The sequence below is a fragment of the Dreissena polymorpha genome, chromosome 4 (assembly GCF_020536995.1).
Source record: "Dreissena polymorpha isolate Duluth1 chromosome 4, UMN_Dpol_1.0, whole genome shotgun sequence".
Lineage (NCBI taxonomy): Eukaryota > Metazoa > Mollusca > Bivalvia > Myida > Dreissenidae > Dreissena > Dreissena polymorpha.
Window position 1 is genome coordinate 107448311 of NC_068358.1, and position 23161 is coordinate 107471471.

General features: G+C 32.2%; 1 protein-coding gene across 1 annotated transcript; it reads left to right on the forward strand.

Annotated features, from left to right (window-relative positions):
* The first annotated feature begins 10871 nt into the window (after positions 1-10871).
* LOC127879597 (uncharacterized) lies at positions 10872-19000 on the forward strand. Its single transcript, XM_052426550.1, has 2 exons — positions 10872-11334; positions 12891-19000. Exons 1-2 carry the CDS (start codon positions 11329-11331, stop codon positions 17685-17687), a joined length of 4803 nt encoding a protein of 1600 aa, XP_052282510.1. The 5' UTR covers positions 10872-11328; the 3' UTR covers positions 17688-19000.
* The last annotated feature ends 4161 nt before the right edge of the window (positions 19001-23161 follow it).

The window sequence follows — 23161 nt, forward strand, 5'->3', positions numbered from 1 at the left end:
GCAGTCAGGGATGGAAAATATCTTTTTACAATTGTTGCCTGCACTGTCGACCATATTTAGTGTTTTTGTTTCCCAGCTAAAGAGGATCGACCCAAAACCATGGGCCTGCCTGGGATTTGAATCTTTAAGTTTCTTAAAAGATAAATTATATAAATTTTAACAACACCACTGCTCAGTTTTAACATTTGCAATACAGTATGTCTTATTTTGAGAGGCCATTCTGAATTGAGTTCATTTCCAAGCGCAAAGTTATGCCTTACTATATTAATATTACCAAACTGAACATTGTTACACTGTCCCTAATTTTAATGGCACTGGATTGTTTAAGGCTTTGAAAAGCTAGTTGCCTGGCCGGGATAACAACATCTGGAATTAAAATGCCTAGGATAAAATATAAACAATATCTGCCAGAAGTACTGTATGGTTGCCATCATCAAATGTACAGAAAGAATCGTTTTTCAAATTCAATCAAGCCCCACTCATTCCATTCCATGAAACCTTTCAGGTGTCTCAATTCTGATAATAGCCCCACTGAGGGCTATATGGCTATGGTCCATATACAGTTTGTGACTGCCTGGCTGGTCACTATAATGCCATTGGGACCAACGTGGAGTTTACTATTTCTTATATTACACCGAAGAGTTTTCTCTGTACCACTGTACAGTGTTGTACGATTGTTTATGGTATAGAACATAAACAAATTTGTCACGTAATCGTTCATAGTTCAAAGACGACACATAGTTACTAACAATGTTCATTACTCTTAAATTACCGGTATGTAGCCTATCATTCGATATCTCGTCATGCGCGAATTGCCAAGATGACGAGTTTTGCATTAACTCCCATTTTCTCGTGCCGCGCATGGGACAAGTCGGTCCCTCTCTATTTATGTTAATTTCTCCGCATAATACAGGATAAAATATTCAACAACACCATGTATCAGTTTCTAGTCCAATTTAATGTCTAACATACTTAATATTTTCGGTTATACAAATACAGTCTGATAGCTACATGATCGTATCTTTCTCGATCCGTACACCTCCAAGTCTAAACGCTAACTGTCTTGTTTCCCTCTAACATCCGGCCCGTGAAACTCAGTTATGAATCCCATTGGTCAGTGTTCTATGTGTGTTTGTTTCTAATTGGCTGAATTACAATCTCGAGAAGTTTGAATAATGTTGATGTTTTCACTTCAATTAACAACTAATTGGCTTTCTTAACATTTTATTAAAATTTGAACATTTTGCATGCAATAATATCTAATTTAAACAATAACATTAATAAATATTCTATTATATAACTCCTTAAAACATAGTGGTCCTTATATATCTATATTATCGGCTGATTTAGTGCAACTTTATTAGTGTGTAACCCGAACTATATTTTCGGTGTAATATCTTCCGCCTAGAGGCGTTAGACATATCCTTCCACATAATACACCCGAGAGACGATCGCCGATATGGCGGAACTGTCCGACGTGTCCCGATTGGAATAAAATAACGGCTCGGCAAACCTCGCCATTTTATCATTCTAAGCCTTGCCTGATATATTGCAAAAAGATCAAGCAGTAACCTGTTATTTTCTATATAATTATCTGCAGACGATAAAAAGTCTGCATGCGATAAAAGGCCTTTATTATTAACGTATGGGTACTTTTGAGTAAATGTATACTACGCAATGGTTTATTTAACAGCAAGATGTTTAAAACTGAAGCTATGTATTCTTAGAATATTTTTTTTCATAGATAACTTTTTCTTACAATCGTCATTAAAAGGCAAATGAGGCTTGAACTGTGTATAAAGATCAAACAAACACATTGACTTCAAACGCGGAATGAAGATCGCTTAACATCCTCAAATGCATATCAATGAGAACAGACACGTAGCGAATGTTAAGCAATATTGTAACCATGTTAAGTAAGTATATTTCGTAACAAGTTTAAAATGATCCTTTTGAGTAATGGTTTTATTTCTAAGATAACATGAAGTGCTCGTTACTTTGAATTGAACACAGTGTGACGAAAATATGTGTAACGCTTCTAAATGAGCACGATACTCGTTATAAATAATACTAAATCATAAAAAAAACGCGAGCAACTCATCGAGCCCTTTTAAAGTATTGATTACAATTAATTTTACATTATATTTTAATTTTACAGTCATTCGATAGAGGGATAATTATTGATATTGTATTTATATTTAACATTGTTAATGAAGAGGGCTTTCACAACACACGTTTGTTATCGAATGTTTGTAAAGCACTCTACCCATATGTTTTAGACCAAAGTAAAAAATACGAGTTTTCACAAACTTAGGACTTATAATTTATTTAAGGTTCATTCAGTACAAATCTGATGTAGTAATGTATTGTCTAAATGCATGATATTAGCGTGTCCGTTCATCCGATTTACTGGAAGCGTTTATAATCATAAAATAACACTGTGCATATGCGAGTGTCCAAACGTGCCAAGCAAGTTTTCAAAGAATTGTAACTAACATGTGCTTAATACTTAATCAAAAGTTGTATCTGTTCAGTCGCCTTCACGTCGAAGGGAGTCCGAAATCGACTCGTGTAAAGCCAGGTTATATGTGAAGCCACCTTACACATATAATTCGTAAATGAGCATTCCTAGCTCTAAAAGCGATTTTGGCAACATCTATCTTCCATTTCAGGCTGACATTATTTGCATTTAATGTTTACGCATATATATATATATATATATATATATATATATATATATATATTGTGGCTGATTTCAAGTACATTAGTCCTAATTTTTTCCAGATTTAAAGGTCGCAAACACGACCATACCCAAACATAATGTTTTGTTGTATTTGTCGTTCTTGCGTGTTGACAAAGTGGAGAGTATAAAGATCGCCAACAATACAATTAACCCGAACTGATATAAACACCCGCAACAGGACCAAACAGACGATCAAGTCTTATTGATGCTATGTTGGTCGTTCTGGTCGGTATATGTGTCGTTTTGTCGTGCTGTTGGTTTGAAGCAGACACAACACGCCAGAATGATTTGGCAAAAGTCAGCCATAAAAAAACAACACAGAAATACGGCTTCTGATGCGGTTGATTTAAAACCAATACTTGATTTTAAATAATGTTAACGGGTTACCGGTATATTTGATCATTGTATCATTTAAACTTTAAGTGATGCTTTTACTCTGTATTTTCTTTCTCGATGATTTTTTAATAATATCGGATTAGTATTTCCTGTGACCAGATGAATGTGTAACGTGCGATTCACATGCTCCTCTGTTTCCGGTCTAAGTCAAAAGTAAAGATCAATGTATTTTAATTCTGTGTATGTGCTTTTTTATTTCTCAGTATATGTACGTGTAAATTAGAATTATTAATCAAAGTTTCAATATAACGTGTCATATACGTGTTATCACACTTTCGTGAAAAATCAAGGTCACACATCTTTGACAAACGTCTATGACTTTAATTTCTATTTTGTTAATTGTTATTCATAGATGGTTTAAACTATTATTTTAAATAACGTGTCATATTTAATGAATTTCATGTCGGCGTTTTCATTTTCAGTGAAAGACTGTTATTCTTTTTTATTGACTGTTTATTTATTATTTATGAAGTGTCCACCCTTCCCCAATAGATTGAAAAAATAATATATTTGGCATATGGCACATCCCGTTCCAAGCGGTTTTGCTATTGATCATTTGACACAAATATGGAGGTATGATAATCAAATATAGTGTTTTTGTCTGCATTAATTTTTATAGTTTAAATACACATACTTGTTGAACGTAAAACAAAACACAATACGCATCATTTTAAAATGCCAAACTTGAGCAAAACTGCAGTTTGCCCATCGTGACTCTACTTTCGTTGCTTTACTTTACGCATGACCTTTATAGCCTTAAAATCACGATAATAACATCTTCATTGGACTTGTACAATAAAACAGGAAAACACGCTTAAAAAATATCAATAATAAACACTTGTTTAAGGGAAGTATTCGGAACTTCTAGTATCGAATAATATGTGCACTCAAATTGTAGTAGATTGCAAGCCTTAACATAATGTACGTTCATATTAAATCGACTCTCTTCGTATTAGCGTAGTAGAACACTTTGTATCTCGAGGCAATCCTTTTTCTATCCCATGTTGGATTGGATCAGACGACGAGACGACATTCATTATTTTACCGAGCACAATATTTTATCCTTTATGCCTGAAATGTAAAATATAGATATTGTCGATCAGAAAACAGAATAACTCTTTGACATTATTTTATGAAACCTTTTCTTAAGTACATATAGTGTACGACCTAACGACCTATAAATGAACGTGATTGAAGACTCTCAATTATTTGGCAAAGGTTCAAAATATTTCAAAGAGCAAAATTTATCAATTAACATATACATATAAAATACATGGCCACTTTGTGCACGCGCTGAAACTTATTTTTTAATATTATGTAACGCGGGACTTTAAGTTGGAATGTTTCTGAAATATATTTTATAACTACTTAAGCCTTTTGATCTCGAATACCAGTGTGAAGGGCAATATTTTCAAATTTCTTGTACTTAAAACGTGTAGTGCCCACGCTTCCATTTCTATTTCTGTTGTAACTGATAATAATACCGATCGTCAATGTCATGTTTCTACTTTGTTCAGTCAGACTGATATTCAAAGGAAGCTAGCAATACTGAATTTATACTTGGTAATGATATTGGAATTGCTTTACTGAATAATCGCAATTTATGGTATAAGGACACCCTTATGAAAGGCGATTTTCTTAGAAACGCTGACGAATGTTTTTGTTCAAATGATGATTGAATTGCGTATAAATAGTTTTATTTTTATCTTTTTATGACATCTCTAGAGAATGAAAGATAAGTCTTGACAAACGCAAAATGACAGTATGAATTATATGCAATTTTTCTAAATATCCCGAGACGAGTGTTCCAATAAATTCTTATTAAGTATGAAATGTCTATAGGAGGAAAGATCAGTGTTTATAAATGGTATGTGATAGCGGTAAATAGTATGTTGATCGAAGAGAGCAAAAATATAAGTTTATTTATTCCTTGCGGAAAAGCAGCCATATATAAATGGAATTCGTTAATATAACAGATGGACACATTCAAAACCTTATAAGATCAACCGATGCCTTTAAAATGTTTCAAGAGATTGCATGCACAATACACACACTTTTTAATATGTAATGTCCTTGTCAAATCGATACAACTATAATGAGTTCAATATAAAAAAAACTTCTTTGCACGCGGTGTTTCGATTAACGAGTATTTTATTTTAAGCTTCTCATGTGTTATATATCAAGATAACTTGCTTTTGTACATGCATGCAATCCATCCATGTATATTAGAATCGATTTTGTGGATTTCCGATACTATACTTAAATTCGGAATAGGTGCTTGCAAATCTTAGATAGACGAGTCTTAAATTCAATATGTTCCGGCCACTGAATCGTCTTAATACGTTTTAAGGTGGAAATATAACATTTGTCCAGGAATGACATACTTGACCCGAAAATTCTAGTTTTGCTTAAGACGTACATATTAATATAAACTGTACTTTTAAAACTGTAAATATTTCTTTTTAATAGTTTAATACAAAGATATGTGTCAACATGTTATGACCATTAATCGTTATTTTACATATACATTAAATGCAGACTGAGCTAAATGGTTTAAAAATGTTTTTTCTAAGCGAATCAATTAAATAACAATCATATTAAAATAAAACAAATTTTATGTTTCATTAAGTTTCAAATAATTATGATTTCTTTTACTTAAAGTTTTATGTTGTAGTGAAATATTGTTTGCTTATATAACGGCGGCACTTGTCAAATAACAAACATATGGCAGAAGACGTTTTAGCATTAATACTTGATTTACACATTTTAGTATATTATTTACTCGGAACTTGAACTGACATGATAATTATAATTGTCATTATGTTGTTATAGAAGAGGATGAAATAGATGACCCACACAATTGATATCTAGATAATCCAACAATGTTCTGGCATTGTATGTTGTTTAAACATCATAAATCATAGGAGATGAAATCGGATAGCATGTTGAGTCACAGGAATGTAATAGATAATTATATAGATAACGGGCGTAAGTTTGAATGTATGTCGTTGTCGACAGATATATACGGGTGTACAGGTTGTTGTGTTACGGAGGATAAAACAACTGACCTTAATGCAAATCACACTATATACCTGATCGTTATAGTGTCGTTCATGCATCAATTGCAATATCTTTTTTTAAACTTACAAGATGCAAAACTAGCATACTTGAATACCATTTTTTGTGAAACGGTAGACCCGTTTTTACATAAAGGCCATTGCGTATTGGATGTTTATTACACATTGCAATGACTACTACAATTTTATATTTAACAATAGCTTTGTCACAGACGTGTCAAATACCCCTAATTGCCGCATTGACACAGAATATTGTGCATGTTGTCTTCACAAAACACAGCGTACACCATGCTCAATGTTTTAACGCACTAAGTGACTCCGTGACCTAGTTTTTTTTGACCCGGAATGGCCCATGTTCGAACTTGACCTATACATCATCTAGATACAAAGTGTGGTGAAGATAGGATAAAAACTACTTGAATGAGAGAGCGGACACGATGCTGAACGTGTAAAACATTTGACCACGTTTTGCGAAGATCGGATAAAAACAACTTGAATTAGAGAGCGGACACTTTATACGGACCGTCCGATTGACCGACCAACAGACAGACATATGGACAAGTTCACTCCTATATACCCCCCTAAACTTTGTTTGTGTACCCGTTTCAACACAAAGCATTATACGAAGAGGGGGACGGAGGTAAAATATATATTTTATGATATTCATTATTTTGAGTGAACTAAAATATGTTTCCCCGTCCTTGTCGCTGTTGCCATTAACGTTCTGAAGTTCTTAATCGTTGATTTTTCTGTCGAGTATCCTCCTTAATATATGCGAACATATTCAATATCGTTTTCACCAAGTATTGCAGTTATAATGGGATATGTAATTAAAAAGAGCGAATAAAAAACCCAAATAAAAAACCCAAAATAAAAAACAACCACAGCAAATTTTCATTTTACATAAACCATTCTTTACAACTTATTTCCATTAAAACACTGAATTGATGATCAGTGTAAAATTAGCAATTCATATTATATATATTATGTCCATAATGCCCATTAAACAATGGTTACCTCACAAAGAGATGAAATGCAAAACACACAATAGCCTTAATTGGGTTGGGTTAAGTAATCATAACATAAAACAATACAAACATTTGAATGAAATCACTGCGTACATAATTATTCTAATTAAAAAAGAAATGATATTTACTAAAGTACGATTTCGATGTTTTGTATACTTTTTTATACCAAGACGTTTAAGAAAAAATCTAGCTAAATCCTACCATAACAAAACACAAACATGTATGCATTACGATAACTAACGAAAAGCTGTTATATATATTTGAGTTAAATGACTTTAAACATCAACCCGTCGATTTTCTTTATTCGAACTTTAAAAATCATTATCACTCTTGTTTGAGTACTCATATATCTACAGTCTTAATGGAACTAATTGACTACATGAATAAATCAGAACGCGTAATGCTGATATCGAGAATCTAAGTATACTTAAAAGGCAGAATGTGGTTCAGATCACAGTTCGATGCATTTGTTTGTGTTTGATGCTGTAATGTTAATCATTACCGTAAATGTTAAAGTTTATTTCAAGCATGTTTTAAAGAAACGAAGAACTAGTTTAACAAATATAAAACAATGTACAACACACTTAAAAATTGTAAGAGCTGCTTGATAAAACCATTCAAAGAATGCCAAACCTACAGCACATTACACTCTCAACATATCTTACATGTCCAACATGGTCCTTGACTGAAAGAATCGGATGACATAGACATTCATTCGAAATGGTGTATCATAGAAGCGATAAATATAAACGCGGCTATTAGCAATATTGATATTTTTATAACACGCAGGTTTTTGCGCCCCTCAAACGTCAAGACGAGATGTCAAACAAAACGACTGGTGTTCTGTAGACGTCAAGCTGTAAGAGCGCCCGACAACTGATTTATAATTCTAGACTGTTGCCTTTATGAACAACAACACTTGATCGACACAATAAGTCTCGAATTGTATTTGGAAGACCATGAACAAACCGTCTAAAAACATATCCTTTAATAAATCGTAATGTGATAGTATTACTTATGTCTAGACACTGTAATAAATCCATCCGATGAACGGACGCATTATAAAGAAATTGTTCAGTTCCGACATTTGCATAAGATGCATGTCTGCTGCGTTAATGTTGAACTTGTTGACAGATAAAAAACGTGTTAAATCCTAAACTGTCAATAAAATACAAACACAAATAAATGCAAACATGCTTTACAATCTCTGAAATAGTCCGCATTTTCTTTTTCATTGACAAAATACCACTCGTTTATGTTTTATAGTGTGACATTTAGGTTTTTGCCACCTACACATTTGGATGCTACGAAGCACTTATAAAGCGATAATGTGCGTGCTTGGTTGGGGTTATGTTGATTTCTTTTCATAATGGTAAACCAACTTAAACGTTTATTAACCAACTTGCTTTTTATTGTATGCTTTCCGGGGGTCTGTAGAGAAATAGCAGTGAATTAAAACTGATATTTATGCGTTTGTAAAAAAGATAATGAACAGTGCAATTTGCATTGTTTTACGCAACTAGTTTTAGCAACAATACAAACAATATCATTTGTAAGCCTGAAAGACAAAATAAAATGTGTCGGATCCGGTGAGATATCGATTTTAATTCACTCGTGATCATAGACACTCTAGTTGCGCCACTCTTAAAAATATTATTGTAAATGATCACTCGTGAATTAAATCGATATTCCACAAAATTTAACAAATATCTTAAATTTAGCTGCAAATGTTATCTTCAAACGAATATTTACCGCGTGGTATTCAACTTAGCGATCAATTAAACATATTTTCCTTAATATTTTAACACTTTAACTAACAAAGCAAATGATTTAAATATTTGGTACATGCAGTGTGTATTGCGACAAACGGCTATATCTTTATGAACACCAACCATTTATTTCTTAATGATACCATAGAATAAACAACACTATCAAATCAATCGATAATCAATTAATTTTAAAAACAAAACGAATTTCACTTCTATTCTTAGAGTTAAATTCTAAACATGACTGCATCTTACAAGTAACACAAATTAACTGGAACATTATATCTCCTCCGAAGCTTCCGGATTCGGATAAAAACATGTCAATATTAAACACGAATCCTTCATGTATGCAAATGGTATTATGGATTGCTGCGAAGAATTTATTTGTATATTGCTATTTGATTAAATGGACATGAGAAACACTATTTAAAGGCATACATAATTGATTTTAGAATTTTCGAAGTTTACGATGAAATATGATGCTTATGGCATACTGTAAAAGAAATTTATTAAATATTTAACAGTGGATGAACATGAATTACGTCAACTTTACTGACACATGGGATTGAATATTGTCCTTGAATAAAGTCAGCTCATGCTAAACGAGCTATTAATAAATCAGAATGTGGATCATGATTTCTGTGTGTGTAAAAAATGACTTAATGTAAACTATTCGACATAATCGTTATACAATTTTCATCAAACAATTTAGTTTAAATGTGTCTGTACATACAATGGAACACATTCTGTTCTTACAAAAAGCAAGTGACGGTTTTTCTCAACTAGTGTGTTTTTGATATTTGTGTCTTTAATAATTACACGAGACGCATAGAATAAAGTTTCGCTCTGTTCTAATTTCCGGTGTTAGATCAATCCGCGAGTCAATAACTCTATATTTCTAACCGCATTTCTGGTTATTTCTTGAGTCTCACTTTGAACGACAATATGTCATAACAGCGTTGGGAAAATATATGTTCTACAATCACTGCAGACAATGTTAAGATAACAACGCAAATGAACAAGCGCAATATAATTTTTAACATAACCGTACAAAACGTGATGACAGTAATGTTCAATAATAAAAGGAATTTTAACAATACATATTCATGTCAAGTTTAGTGTCATTACGTTCCTTGTCTTATTTCAACTAAGTTGTAAGATGTATTGTATTATAATTTGTTTTCGACTTTTTGAAAAACACGGAACTTATATAAATACCGATTTTATTCTTTTAGCTTTGGTGTGACCATAAGAATTACCATTATAAACTGTGGTATATCTAAACAACCCACTGCACTTCACTGTGTGTTCGCTGTGAGCTTTAGATATGTTTCGAAACGGCTGAGTGTACGAGCGTACATGGTTGCGTGAGTTCGCCAACGTGTATGCTGATTGAAATCACATTATTCAGTGTTTAAGTTGATAGATCTGGTCATTCTGAAACATATTTTGTTCATATCTAACAGAAACGTCTATTCATTCATATTTAGATCAGATGTGTCTAAACGTAACAGTTTCGTTGTTAGACATTATAACTCTTTAAGGATGTTCGTAGTCAAGCGCGGTGCTTATGGAAAGATACACATATTATTTTAAGTACGCCATTTAAGTATGATTTTACGATTAAAAACGGACTTGAGACATATATAGTATTATTACCCGAACAAAGGGTTAAACAACTTCAGTATTTGTTTCTCCGTCAAACTTAAACATTTATGATTGTGACCCCTCAAATTAGATTATGTTTTCTTCTTTGTTATAAATGTTGCGATTTATATAGACCAAGATATGAGGCAATATTTTTTTTTTAAGAAATCCTTGTCCTGCAACTATTTCGAATGATCAAAAAGGGTTGTGTCGTGCCAAAAAGCCTCCGTTACGCTTGTCGCATTGATATTCACGAAATCCACATGCTAATGTGTCAGCAATTTTAACCGAAACAAAAGTTCACGATTTTTTATACCCAAAAAATGTGCCTTTCTTTTGTCCCTGTGATAACACTTTGTACTTTTAACCCATGTGAATAATTTGTCTGTCCGTTTTAGTAAAATGTTTCATTGCGAACAGTTAAAATGGTATCTACTGATTTAAAAAAAGATAATACAATTATTCCATTTGGTTTGTTAATTTTATATTTCAGGTCTTAAAAGTTGTCACTCGAAATTTGAATCAAATGTATTTGCAGTAACAGTTGGTGTAGTATAACCTTAAGACTGAAAGTGTCATATAACCTGACTCTTCAATTTGGAGGTACAATTCATAGTCAAGATGGTGGCAAGAAAGCTTAGTCAATGTGAAGAAAGAATAACAACAAATATATGATAGTAAGTAAACCAAGTACAGCGTATTTTTTCATCCTGTCTTTGCAGTTGCTGTCATTATGTCCCTACTATATGATATGAAGATAAGTTCTCATCCTACAGTGTATTTTAATTCTGAAAGGAAGTTCATTGTTGACATGGTATATGTTATTACCCCACCCATTTCAATAAAAATCCCATAATACCTTGCGTATGTCTGTGCAGTAACTGTCTATGCAATAACAACGATAAATTGTTACTGCAAATACACATTTTATTACTGCAGAGATATTTACTAAGTGTTTGGTGTTTTCAGACTATTTTAACCAACCTCATAGTTGTCATTATAATTGTAATGTTATTATGTATAAAAATAAATCATTACATGTTAATCTCATACACACAATATATTTGTGTAAGTGATAACAGCTTTTTTGTTACTGCAGATACAATAAGATGTTACTGAAAAGACATTTAAGTTATTTTATTAAGTAATTGATGTAATCAGTAATGATGCAGATAAAATAATTTTGTTGACATTTTGAGTAATTTTTGTTGATAATATTTCCTGTTTGTAATCATTAAATTGGTATTAAACATTGCAAAATATTAAAATGTCAACAATAAAAGTTACTGCAAATACTGGTATCTGTTACAGCAAATACATTCAACGAAATAAATGTTCAGTTATCATATTGAATAAACATTTACTTCAATATAATATTTTTTTAAACATTGCAATCAAAATTATTCTCGCTACGTTTTGTTAAATTTCAATGTTTCTAAACTAAAATGTACTAAAATGTATCAAAGCAGCAACTTTTTCGTTATGTCGTTACTACAAAGAACTTCATTGTTACCGTAAAGACATTTTAAGGAACATTTCGTATAAATCTGGTACACACTCAATGATCAGTAATACTTTTTTGACTTATTTAGAAGATATTTTCATTTCAGTTATTTAATGGCTATGTTTATTATAAATATCAAATACACATAAGTAAATATATCAGCTGTTAAAAAGTATTACTGCAAATACATTAACAGTTATGACAGAGAAATATACAAGCTTTTTCATACAATTTAGCGATTTGAAAATTATATAGAGCTCTGAACATATTAAAAATGGTAATCGTATGTCTTAACATTCAGATGTTAAAATATAATTCGATGGGATACCTTACAAGTCAACACTACAACAAAACTACTGCAGACCTGTATATAGTCATACAAGTTATAAGAATGTATTCTAACAGTCTAACAACAGTAAGACTCTGATAAGGTTCAGGGTTCAGCTGGAACGAAAATTCAATTCACTGGGTCACATTTACACAGGTAGCTCATACATGTATATAAATTATTTTTCTTTTAAAATTGACCACAGTTTAAACACTACTAATGAGCCATGAAAAGAATCCAGACAAAAACTCATGCAAACCATGGATTTTACCATTACTAAACAATTTCTTCAAGATTCTTGTCCACCCCAGATAAGTATTGTGTACTGTGTATAAGTAGCATATGAAACTCATTAGATAATCTACATGAATTTGAGTATAAACTGTTACATTTTCTTTCAGGATATGGGGATGTCAAATGCTGAAAGGCAGAAGAGATGGCGGGAGAGGAGAGATGAGGATCCCGATAAAAGACAGAGATTCCTTCAAAAATGTAAAGAGAGATACCAGCGTGAGAAGCAATCTGGTAAACGAAAACCAGTTACGCTAATGACGGAAAGAGAAAAGAGATCCGCACGAAAACAATGGCGGGAAAAGAAGAGAAAGGATCGTGAGCGAGAGCGAGAGGCAAAGCGTGCCTTACAGAACATACACACGCCACCATCATCACCTGAACAACAACCTGAGAATCGTGAAAAAAGTAGACAATATAAGCAATCTCAAAAGAAAAGTATGAGAGAAAAAGCAAAGGTGTATAGAGAGAATAAAGCACTAAAGACAGAAATAGAGTCACTGAAAAAAAAAGTATCAATGTACAAAAAACGATATGAACGCCAAAAACATGATACGCCTGAAACACCAAGAAAAGCCGTCAAAAGATTGTTTAGAACCTCGAACAAAAAGCAGTTAAAGAAATCTTTGTTAGAGTATAGGGTACTTGTAGAAGCTTTAAGAAAGAAGTATGCACAGAAGCGAGCAAGAGACAAAAGAGACATCTCAAAAATCCTGTGCGAACAAACATTAAAGAAGTACAAAATGAAAATTGAAATGTACGAGTCAGTCGGATGCAAAACACGATTCAGAAAATCAAAAACTTGTTATAATACAAGAACAAAAAGAATCGCAGAAAAGGTACACACGTTCTACACGCGGGATGATAATTCTCGGCTTGTAACAGGGATAAAGCAAACAAAGACGTATAAAAAGGCAAAGAAACAGAGAAGAGTACTGTTGTATGACTTAAAAACCCTTCACAAGAAGTTCCATACAGAAGGAAAAACAAAACTCTCCTATTCTGCTTTTTGCAAAATGAGACCTTTTTATGTAGTTTTCCCAAGAAAAAGTGACAGAGATACATGCATGTGTAAAATATGTAATAACACAGAACTCTTGGTAGATGCCTTGAACAGAGTTAAGAAAAGGGATCGAGAGACTCCGTCGTCTTATGTACAGCAACTAGTATGTAGTGAGAAAAACCAGAATTGTATGGAGAGTAAATGCTCCAAATGCAAAGATTATACAATTGATATTGACAGAAACTTACGTGACAAAGATGTCAACTGGTATGAATGGAGGACAACTAGTGAACGTAGACAGATTAAGAAAGGAACGGAAATAGAAGAAAAAGAGGTTCATGTTACGTCCAAGCAAAAGCACACAGGAACCGTTGACGACTTAATGGATAAGATAAATACTCAAATTAGGAGATATGCTTCACACATATACCGAATGTATACTCAATACAACTATTACAGCATGAAGAAGAACTCACTTAGTGACAATGAAGCTATTCTTCATATTGATTTTTCTGAGAATTTTGAATGTGGGTATGGTAAAGAGATACAATCCGTACATTTCGGGGCTTCAAAAAAACAAATAACTCTACACACTGGAATGATATTTCTGAATAACAACATACCAAAGAGTTTCTGTACTGTTAGTGATTCTCTATGTCATGGCCCTGAAGCAGTATGGGCTCACATTAATCCGATATTAACAGAAATTAAAAAGACCAATCCAAAAGTAACAAAACTTGAAATTTTCAGTGACGGCCCGGTAACACAGTATCGACAGAAGGGAAACTTCTATCTTACTAGTATAAGAGGAAAGGAGCTTGGTTTTCGAAGCCTGAATTGGTCTTTTTTTGAAGCAAGTCACGGAAAGGGGGCTCCAGATGCGATTGGAGGTGCTATTAAACGGCGTGCAAATAATGCGCTTAAATACGGACACGATATCACATCTGCAAAGGTCTTTATCGACAAGCTGTGCGAAGAATCTAAGGTCAAAATGTTTCTGATAACTGAACAAAGTATTGAAGACATGGCAAAGTGTTTGAAAGATGTAAACCTGAAGACTATACCAGGAACTTTAAATATACATCAGGTTATTTGTGAACCAAATGATGCTGGAGAGATCTATTTCAGGAAATTGAGTTGCTTTTGTGAACGGAACCATGAACATGAAGGTCATAAATTTGACAAAGCAGTACTTATAGAACTAAAAGACAAGAAACACACGAACAGCGTTAACAGAGTTAAGAAAGACAATAATACTGATCAGACAAAAAAAACTGAAAGTAAACATGTATTTGATAAAGACAAAGAAGAAACATGTCATACAAGAAAACGAAAAATGTGTGACTCCACTAAAGAGATCGTGCCTGAAAAAAAACGGTTGGTTGTGAAATCTTTTCAATCATGGATAAAAAATGGTTCAACTGACATACATAGCAAAAAATCAAAAACAGATGAGAGTATATTAACAGGTATTGATAAATGTAAAACATTTCAAGCTTTAAAAAGAAAAGTTTCAGATGTTCAAGAAATAGTGAAGTCATGTATTCCACAAGATGTATGTTTATATGACAACAAACTTGAAGTTGACTTCGAATCAGTCGTAGATATACCAAATGATATAAATCTACCTCATGGAGTTAAAGATCTATATCCTGTCAAAGTTAGAATGGACGGAAACTGCCTACCCTCCTGTGGGAGTGTATTTGCATATGGAACACCTGAAAGATGTAATGAACTTAGATCTCAAATTGTAAAAGAACTAACTCAGAACGAGAACTTTTACTTAAATGATACAAACTTGCAACAGGGATTAGGAAGTAATCACAGAGTTAGATCCTTGAGCTCCCAGTTTGCTCAATACTCGGAATATTTTATTCCGGGGATGAATCTGAATGCAACAATTATTCGTGACATTTACAGAAAAGAAACTTTATCTGTAACTAAGGACCAAGCATATATGGGTATTTGGCAAATATTTGCTTTAGCAAGTGTAATTCAGACTCCAATAAGATCAGTTTATCCTCAGAAAGGAAACGTCAATGTTAGACATGATCTTAATAGATTAATATTGCCACGTACGCAAACAAGTTCAGAGCCAGTTCATATAATGTGGACAAGCACTAGACAAGATCTTTTGCTTGAGCACTGGATACCTAATCATTTTGTACCTTTAGTGCCATTTACAACTCCCGATAAAGACTGCGAGACCACTGCTGAAGTAAATAGAACAGTAGAGAGCGAACAGCCCGATACATGTGACACAGATACAAATACAGTGAATGAAACATTGCCAAATTCAAAGAATGAATGTAACGAAACCGAGAAAACCAGTGCTGATGTAAATAGAAAAGAAAAGAGTGAAAAGCCTGAAACATGTGACACAGATATATTGAAGGAAACATTGCCAAAGGCAATGAATGATTGTAACAAAACCGAGAAAACCGCAGGTGAAGTAAAAACAAAAGTAGAGAGTGAAAAGCCTAAACCATGTGACACAGATATTGTGAAGGAAACATTGCAAAATGCAAAGAATGATTGTATCAAAACCGATAAAACCACCGCTGAAGTAAATAGAAAAGAAGAGAGTGAAAGGCCTGAAATATGTGACACAGATTTATTGAAGGCAACATTGCCAAACACAAAAGATGAATGTAACGAAACCGAGAAAACCACAGCTGATGTAAATAGAACAGTAGAGAGTGAGAATCTTGAAACATGTGACACAGATACATTGAAGGAAACGTTGCAAAATGCAAAGAATGATTGTAACAAACCAAAGAAAACCATAGCTAAAGTAAATAAAACAGGAGAGAGTGAAAAGGCTGAAACATGTGACACAGATGCATTGAATGAAACATTGCAAAATACAAATAATGAATGTAACAGTACTGTTAACACGAAAGCTGAAACTGAACGTTGTAGTATCAATGAAACAAACAATATTAATAAACTGACAAACCAATTGATAAAGGAAGGAAAACTGGATACAAAAGATAATGTTTCGAATACAGAATCGCTTCCTGATGACAATGTAGATAAAACTGAAAAAGAAATTCAGTTTGAAAAACCAGACATGAAACACTTATTAAGCAAATATGTAATTGTCAACTTTAAAGGCAAACCATATCCTGGAAAAGTTATTAACATACTTGATACAGATGTGGAAGTTGTTTGTATGAAACAAACGGGTAAAAAGAACGAAAACTCTTTTTACTGGCCAAAAGCAATTAAAGACATTTCTTGGTATGATTACGACGAAGTAGTAACAACTATTCCTAAACCAAGACAAGTTAGAAAAACAAACCGTTTTGAAATTGAAGAGAACACATGGAACAAAATGAAGAGGGATAAAGGTTCACTTGAAGAAGCAAGTTCTGAATCAAATAAACTCAACCCCATTGATTTAGGTAAACCAGAAGAAACATTGGCAGATAGACATTCATTGGAAGAGAAAAATGAATATGTTGACAGTAAAAAATCAGAGACAGATAACATATATATTGATAAGAAAGAATCAGGTACACACATGGAAAATGAATATTCTGTCGATGAATTTGATGAAACTAGTGGCAGAATGATTGATGAAAATGCCAATGAAGTAAAGTCTGAATTTCCAGATATGAAAGACATCTTGAATAAATATGTGATCGTTAACTTTAACGGAAGACCATATCCTGGAAAAGTAATCGACGTAGATGAAGAAGTGGTGGAAGTCACTTGTATGCACCAAGTTGGAAAGAAGAATTCAAACTGTTTCTATTGGCCGAAATTAGTTAAGGACATTTCTTGGTATGATTATGATCAAATACTTACTGTAATACCTGAGCCAAAGCCGATAGGAAATACAAACCAATACAAAGTTGATGAATTCATATGGAATGAATCTCAGAATAAAACACTGTGAACTTGTTTCGAGTTTGAAAATGGAACGTTGGTGTGAATGAAAAGTGTTGTAATTAACTGTTGTACTTTAGTTACTATCACTTTGCTTATGATGAGTAAAACACTTGTTACAATTAAGATACTAACTGTTGTAAGTGTGGTTGTATCATTTTGGGTAACATTGTGAAATAAATAGTTTGATGTGTTTCTTCTCAAATCATCTTACAAATATGTTATACATTTTTTTAATTAAAAACTTATTATCATTTTGAATTTTACGAGTAAAACCACTTGTTTAAAGATTTGATCAAGATTAAAATTGTTACAATATAAATGTAGATTGCATTGTTGTAATTAAGATATTGCCATAGTTATGTTTTTCATGAGTAACAATCATGACTATGCTTTTTATCATTTTTTTTCTAAATTAACAGAATTCGTTAAACAAATTAGTTTTGTGTTAAAAGAATATAAGTGGTTTGATTATAAATGTTTTGCTCTAGAATGCTATATATCTCGGCTGAAAATTTGCACCTTAAAAAGTAGATGCAGTCATAAAACTTCTTGGTATGTATTTACTTTTAGTCTTTGCAGTAACAGAATTTTGTTTTGCAGTAACGTTGATAATAGCACATAACCCTTTGGGATTATTTACTCAGCAAAAAGTCTAGTATACTGAATATATAATTATAAGTAAGATTGCAAAAATTTAACTTTGAAATAGTTAATCTAGTGACAATTCTAACTATAATGATCAGCATTTCTCTTTGCAGTAACAACATTGTTCCTTACAGTAACGGAAAATATTGTTAGAATTTTGAATTGTTATACGAAAGCATTCTAGTAACAAATGTTCAATGTTTTAGTTAGACATTTATCGATACTTTGTTTGTATCTAGTTAATAGTTTAAATTTTGATTAAATTGATGAAACATTTACAATTTATTAATGTTTTGTCCTTTCAGTAACGGTGAATGGTCTTTGCAATAACAACAACAAAAAATTTGAAGTAAGGTTAATAATAACACTCAATCCTTTGAGATTATCTGCTAAACAAAAAGTCTTGTACACTGAATTTATAATTATAAACAGCATTACATAAAAAAAATACAAATAAACAGTTAATCTAGTGACAAATATAACTTTTATGATAAGCAAGTCTCTTTACAGTAACAAAACTGTTCCGTACAGTAACAGCAAATATTTTTTAGAATTGTGTAGTGTTTAACGAAAGCATTCTAGTTACATTTGTTCAATGTTTTAGTTAAGACATTTATCGATACTATGTTTGTATCTAGTTCATAGTTTCAATTTTGATTAAACTGATGAAGCAGTTACGATTTATTTATGTTTTGTCCTTTCAGTAACGGTGAATGGTCTTTGCAATAACAAATCCAGATTGTGCATGACAGGCACAATTATCAGTTGTTTTTTTTTAAATAAGACAAATATGATTTTGAAACATCATGCCTATTGTACATTAGTTATTTACACACTTTACCACACGTGAAACATCGAATTTATATCACTTAGTAAATGGAAGCATCGAAAATAATTATTCCTGCAAAACCGTGTTTTAGCAATAGTGATTGGCTCTGTTTGTGCATGTGTGTTGAGAAAAAATCTTAAACCTCTTTGTGTCATATAGTTTTTCCATGTTATCATCTTTTATGTGACAACAAAGCCAAATGTAAATATTGGCCGAAAAAACACTTTCTCAAGAATTTAGTATTTGTTACTGCAAAGACAACACATTGCAACAAGTGACCTTTGACATTTGACCTTTTAGTGATTGAGAGTGAATTAAGCTTGTATTAGTCCATATTCCAAATATGCAAATGCCTCCTTAATATCTGACGACAAAAAGAGTAAATCTTTATCAGTTTAATATTTCGACCTTGCGAATGTCCCTTTTTCTTCAAAAAAAAATATTGCCTCATATAGCATACATGTTTACATCGAATATAAATATTAAGATAAAAATATGAAAAATAATAAAGACTCGTGATAGATCCTTTATTAATTTTATGCTGAGTTATTAATCTGTGAACGTGATGGCTTATCGTTATGCAGATGATAGCTCTTAAGTTGTATTGTTTCCTATTCAGAGATTTGAATGAATTGGTATTTGATGGTAATATAATAGCAAAAGAACTGCATCCACTTAAACATTAAATTGTGGTTAAATCGTTAAATTATACATCAGTCGTAGCATGAGAACTGCATTTTATTGCAACCATGTTATATATGCCCTTCTTTCAAGATTCCAGAAAGATAACTTTTTATTCAAAGTGATTAACCCTAATGATACGTGTAATAAACTTAATTATATTTGTGGGATGTGAATAAACATAATAGTTAGGGTAATAATACGTGCCTTAAACGAGACGGCTTAGTGCCAAGAGAAAGATACCACTATAAATAAAGGTTCGCATACTGAAAAAAAGCATTGATATTTCATCGGAATCTACATTGTAACTCGTTGGCACAATCCAGCTTGTTTTCGACGAAACAGTCGCACCGAAATGATTAGTAACTCTTTCTTCCACACTATGTAAGTTTCAGATCACATTTGATATTGGCATTAGGAATTAAATATCATTTTTCATATACATAAGTATTGAACGTTAAGTATGACAGTTTTGTTTCAAGAACTTGACGAGCATCAACAAGTATTTTTCATAAAGTCATTATTAATAACATATCGCTATATAGAGTGTTAAAAAAAGAACTATTGTATTTTCTTATAATTCAATATGTGGGTAATAAAGGAATGTCGGCTTTTCAAAAATGGCCATTAACAGTAAGCCCGAGCATAATATGAAACGTCACGCGAAAATTCAAGTTTGATAAGTTTTATATTCAAAACTGAGTTTTCATATGGAGTAAAACGGTAGAATCGTGTCCGGAATAGAACATATTTATACAAATATAGGATTGGGGTAAATTAAGGGTGATATAAAATATGGTGCTTTAAAAAACAAAGGTCTTGTTATCATTTAAAGCGATAGATACTTGACACACACATGGCAAAGGTTGATAATTATATCAATGCCATAGTCATGTAATAACCCTTGATTTATATAGATTTTGAACACAAATTATTTCAACCTGCCAACATGCTGAATCGGGATATTAAGAATCAAGCTTCATAAATTAATTGCGATTAAAAACAATGGCAATTTTACACTATGTATGTATTCACAATCTCCATTTGAATACATGCATATGATATAATATCACTAAATACGCAAAGCGGTCAGGTGAACGCATGACAAACGAAATGCATCCACCTTAATTTTGAACTATTTGTTTCATTAAACATACTAATCATATTTATGTTGTGCTCGGTTAACATCAAAAGACATCCGCGTCTTGTGAAACATCTGACCTTATGGCGATTGCTGAAACTTCCTGAGATTACCACTTTCCAAAATATCTGCAGACGTAATCTATAACTTCAATTAAGTTTATATCTTTCGTATTTCCGTTTCCGGTTCAAGAGCTATCCGTGAGTATTCGTCTCTTCATTTCCTTCCTTAATAGTTACAAATAAAAAAATCCAAGGCCAAAAGAACCGATTGTGTATTCGTGGTTCGAAGAAGAATATGTTATATCAGAGCATAGACAATATATTTTGTGATCAGCAAAAGACCGAACCAAACCTGTAAAAACAAATTTCCGAAGCATGACAGAAATTATGTTTTTACAATGTATATACATTTCATAATGTTATTGCCGCACCATAGGTTGTCACGTGTCTTCGTTGGCTTTTTCCATCAATGTTTTATGGTGGCATTTTGAGAATAATGTACTTTCAACCTCTTCATAAACTTTGCCATTCCAACGTTAAAGTACACAGTCAACGTTTTTGTTCATAAAAGTAAATCATTGTAAGAATGATGTATTTCCTAACATATGTTGTAATTATACTTTTATATTTAAGTTCCGTTTGTATAACCTCTCATTCAATTCCTCTTGACAGCTGCACTATTGAGATGAGTTTTAATTGTTATTTTAGCTTTAAAAGTCATGCCACAAGTGTCTGAAACAAGATCTTTCATGCGACACTTGCATTGCATATTATATTAGAACATACATACAATGAAGTCAATCACATGCACATACGAGGTTGGTTGATAATTTATTGTTTATACGTTCCAGTTCATAACAACGGAAATTTGCGAAATAAACGATTGTACTATTCATTGTTTCCATTGTATAAGTACATGTTATTACTACGAAAAACAAAGCAAAAAGGGGCAATCTGCGGTTTTCTAACGCATACAGAAACACATACAAGGCGAATGTATTCGCAATGTGTTACACAAACAATTAATCTAAGCATAAACAATTACATACATATGTATTCCAGTTTACTTTAATATGTTTTTAGAATACTTCAATATTTACACTGTTTATAGATTAATAAAAACAAACACACCATAGTGATTATTTAACGACTTTCTAGTGTATGGTTATATGCACATTCATATATAATTATTTTACAACAAAACTATTTTTAGCAGTAGCAAATGCATCTAAAAGAAATTTAATATGTATGTTGAGATACTTCTTATGCAAACTTTACCCTATTACGTACACTCATTTGAGCTTATTTTTATAAACATCCGCAAATTACAAACAAATTGATTAAAAATAGCATCAAGCGGTTGTGTTTCAAATATTTATGATTATAAAATGCTTTTAGATTAATGTGCCCTATCCAGAAAGTCCACATCGTACTGCATCGCATCGCTGAATTATTTAATATCTTACAAGTGTTTTTTTCGAACCTTGTGAAGCGGCATTAGGCCACTCGCTCGGTGAAAACATGTGGCGAAAATTTAAAATTGTGAAAAAATAAGACGACAACTTTTGAAAATCGTGAAAAACGAGTCACAGCCTTGTACAAATCATGTAATATTAAATTTTATATAAATAAGTGTAATAAAATTATCTGTAATAATTGCATTAGATTAAAAGGTATGTATATTATTTAACATAATACATTTTATAATCAAGTTAAAACTTACATACACATAATATCATCAACATCATTCAGACAGCTTACCTCTATTTTTTAAATCATATTAATGTTTAACCCTGTCAATACATTTTCTCGCTAAGGTAGCAATAATATTGTAGCATATAAGAAGCAAAAAACAACTTTGTTCTGATCTTCAAATTTCACAGAATGTCTCCCCGTTGGAAATTGAAAGTAGTCCTGGCAATGGCCAAGTATAAAACGAAAATAATGTATCAGCTATTATTTCTTGAGCAAGTAAAATAGTTAAAACACAAATTCAGTTCTTCCTTGAGCCTTGTCGCCTTGTTGGCTCATGAAAGGGTGTCACCACTTATTAAGCTTCTGTAAAAAATACTGGACTGGAAAATGGACGTATTGTTTGTCAATCAAACTGACATAATACAGAAAACAAATGAACATATTCGTCACCATTAATTCGCATAAATTGAACAGAATAAGCATAACAA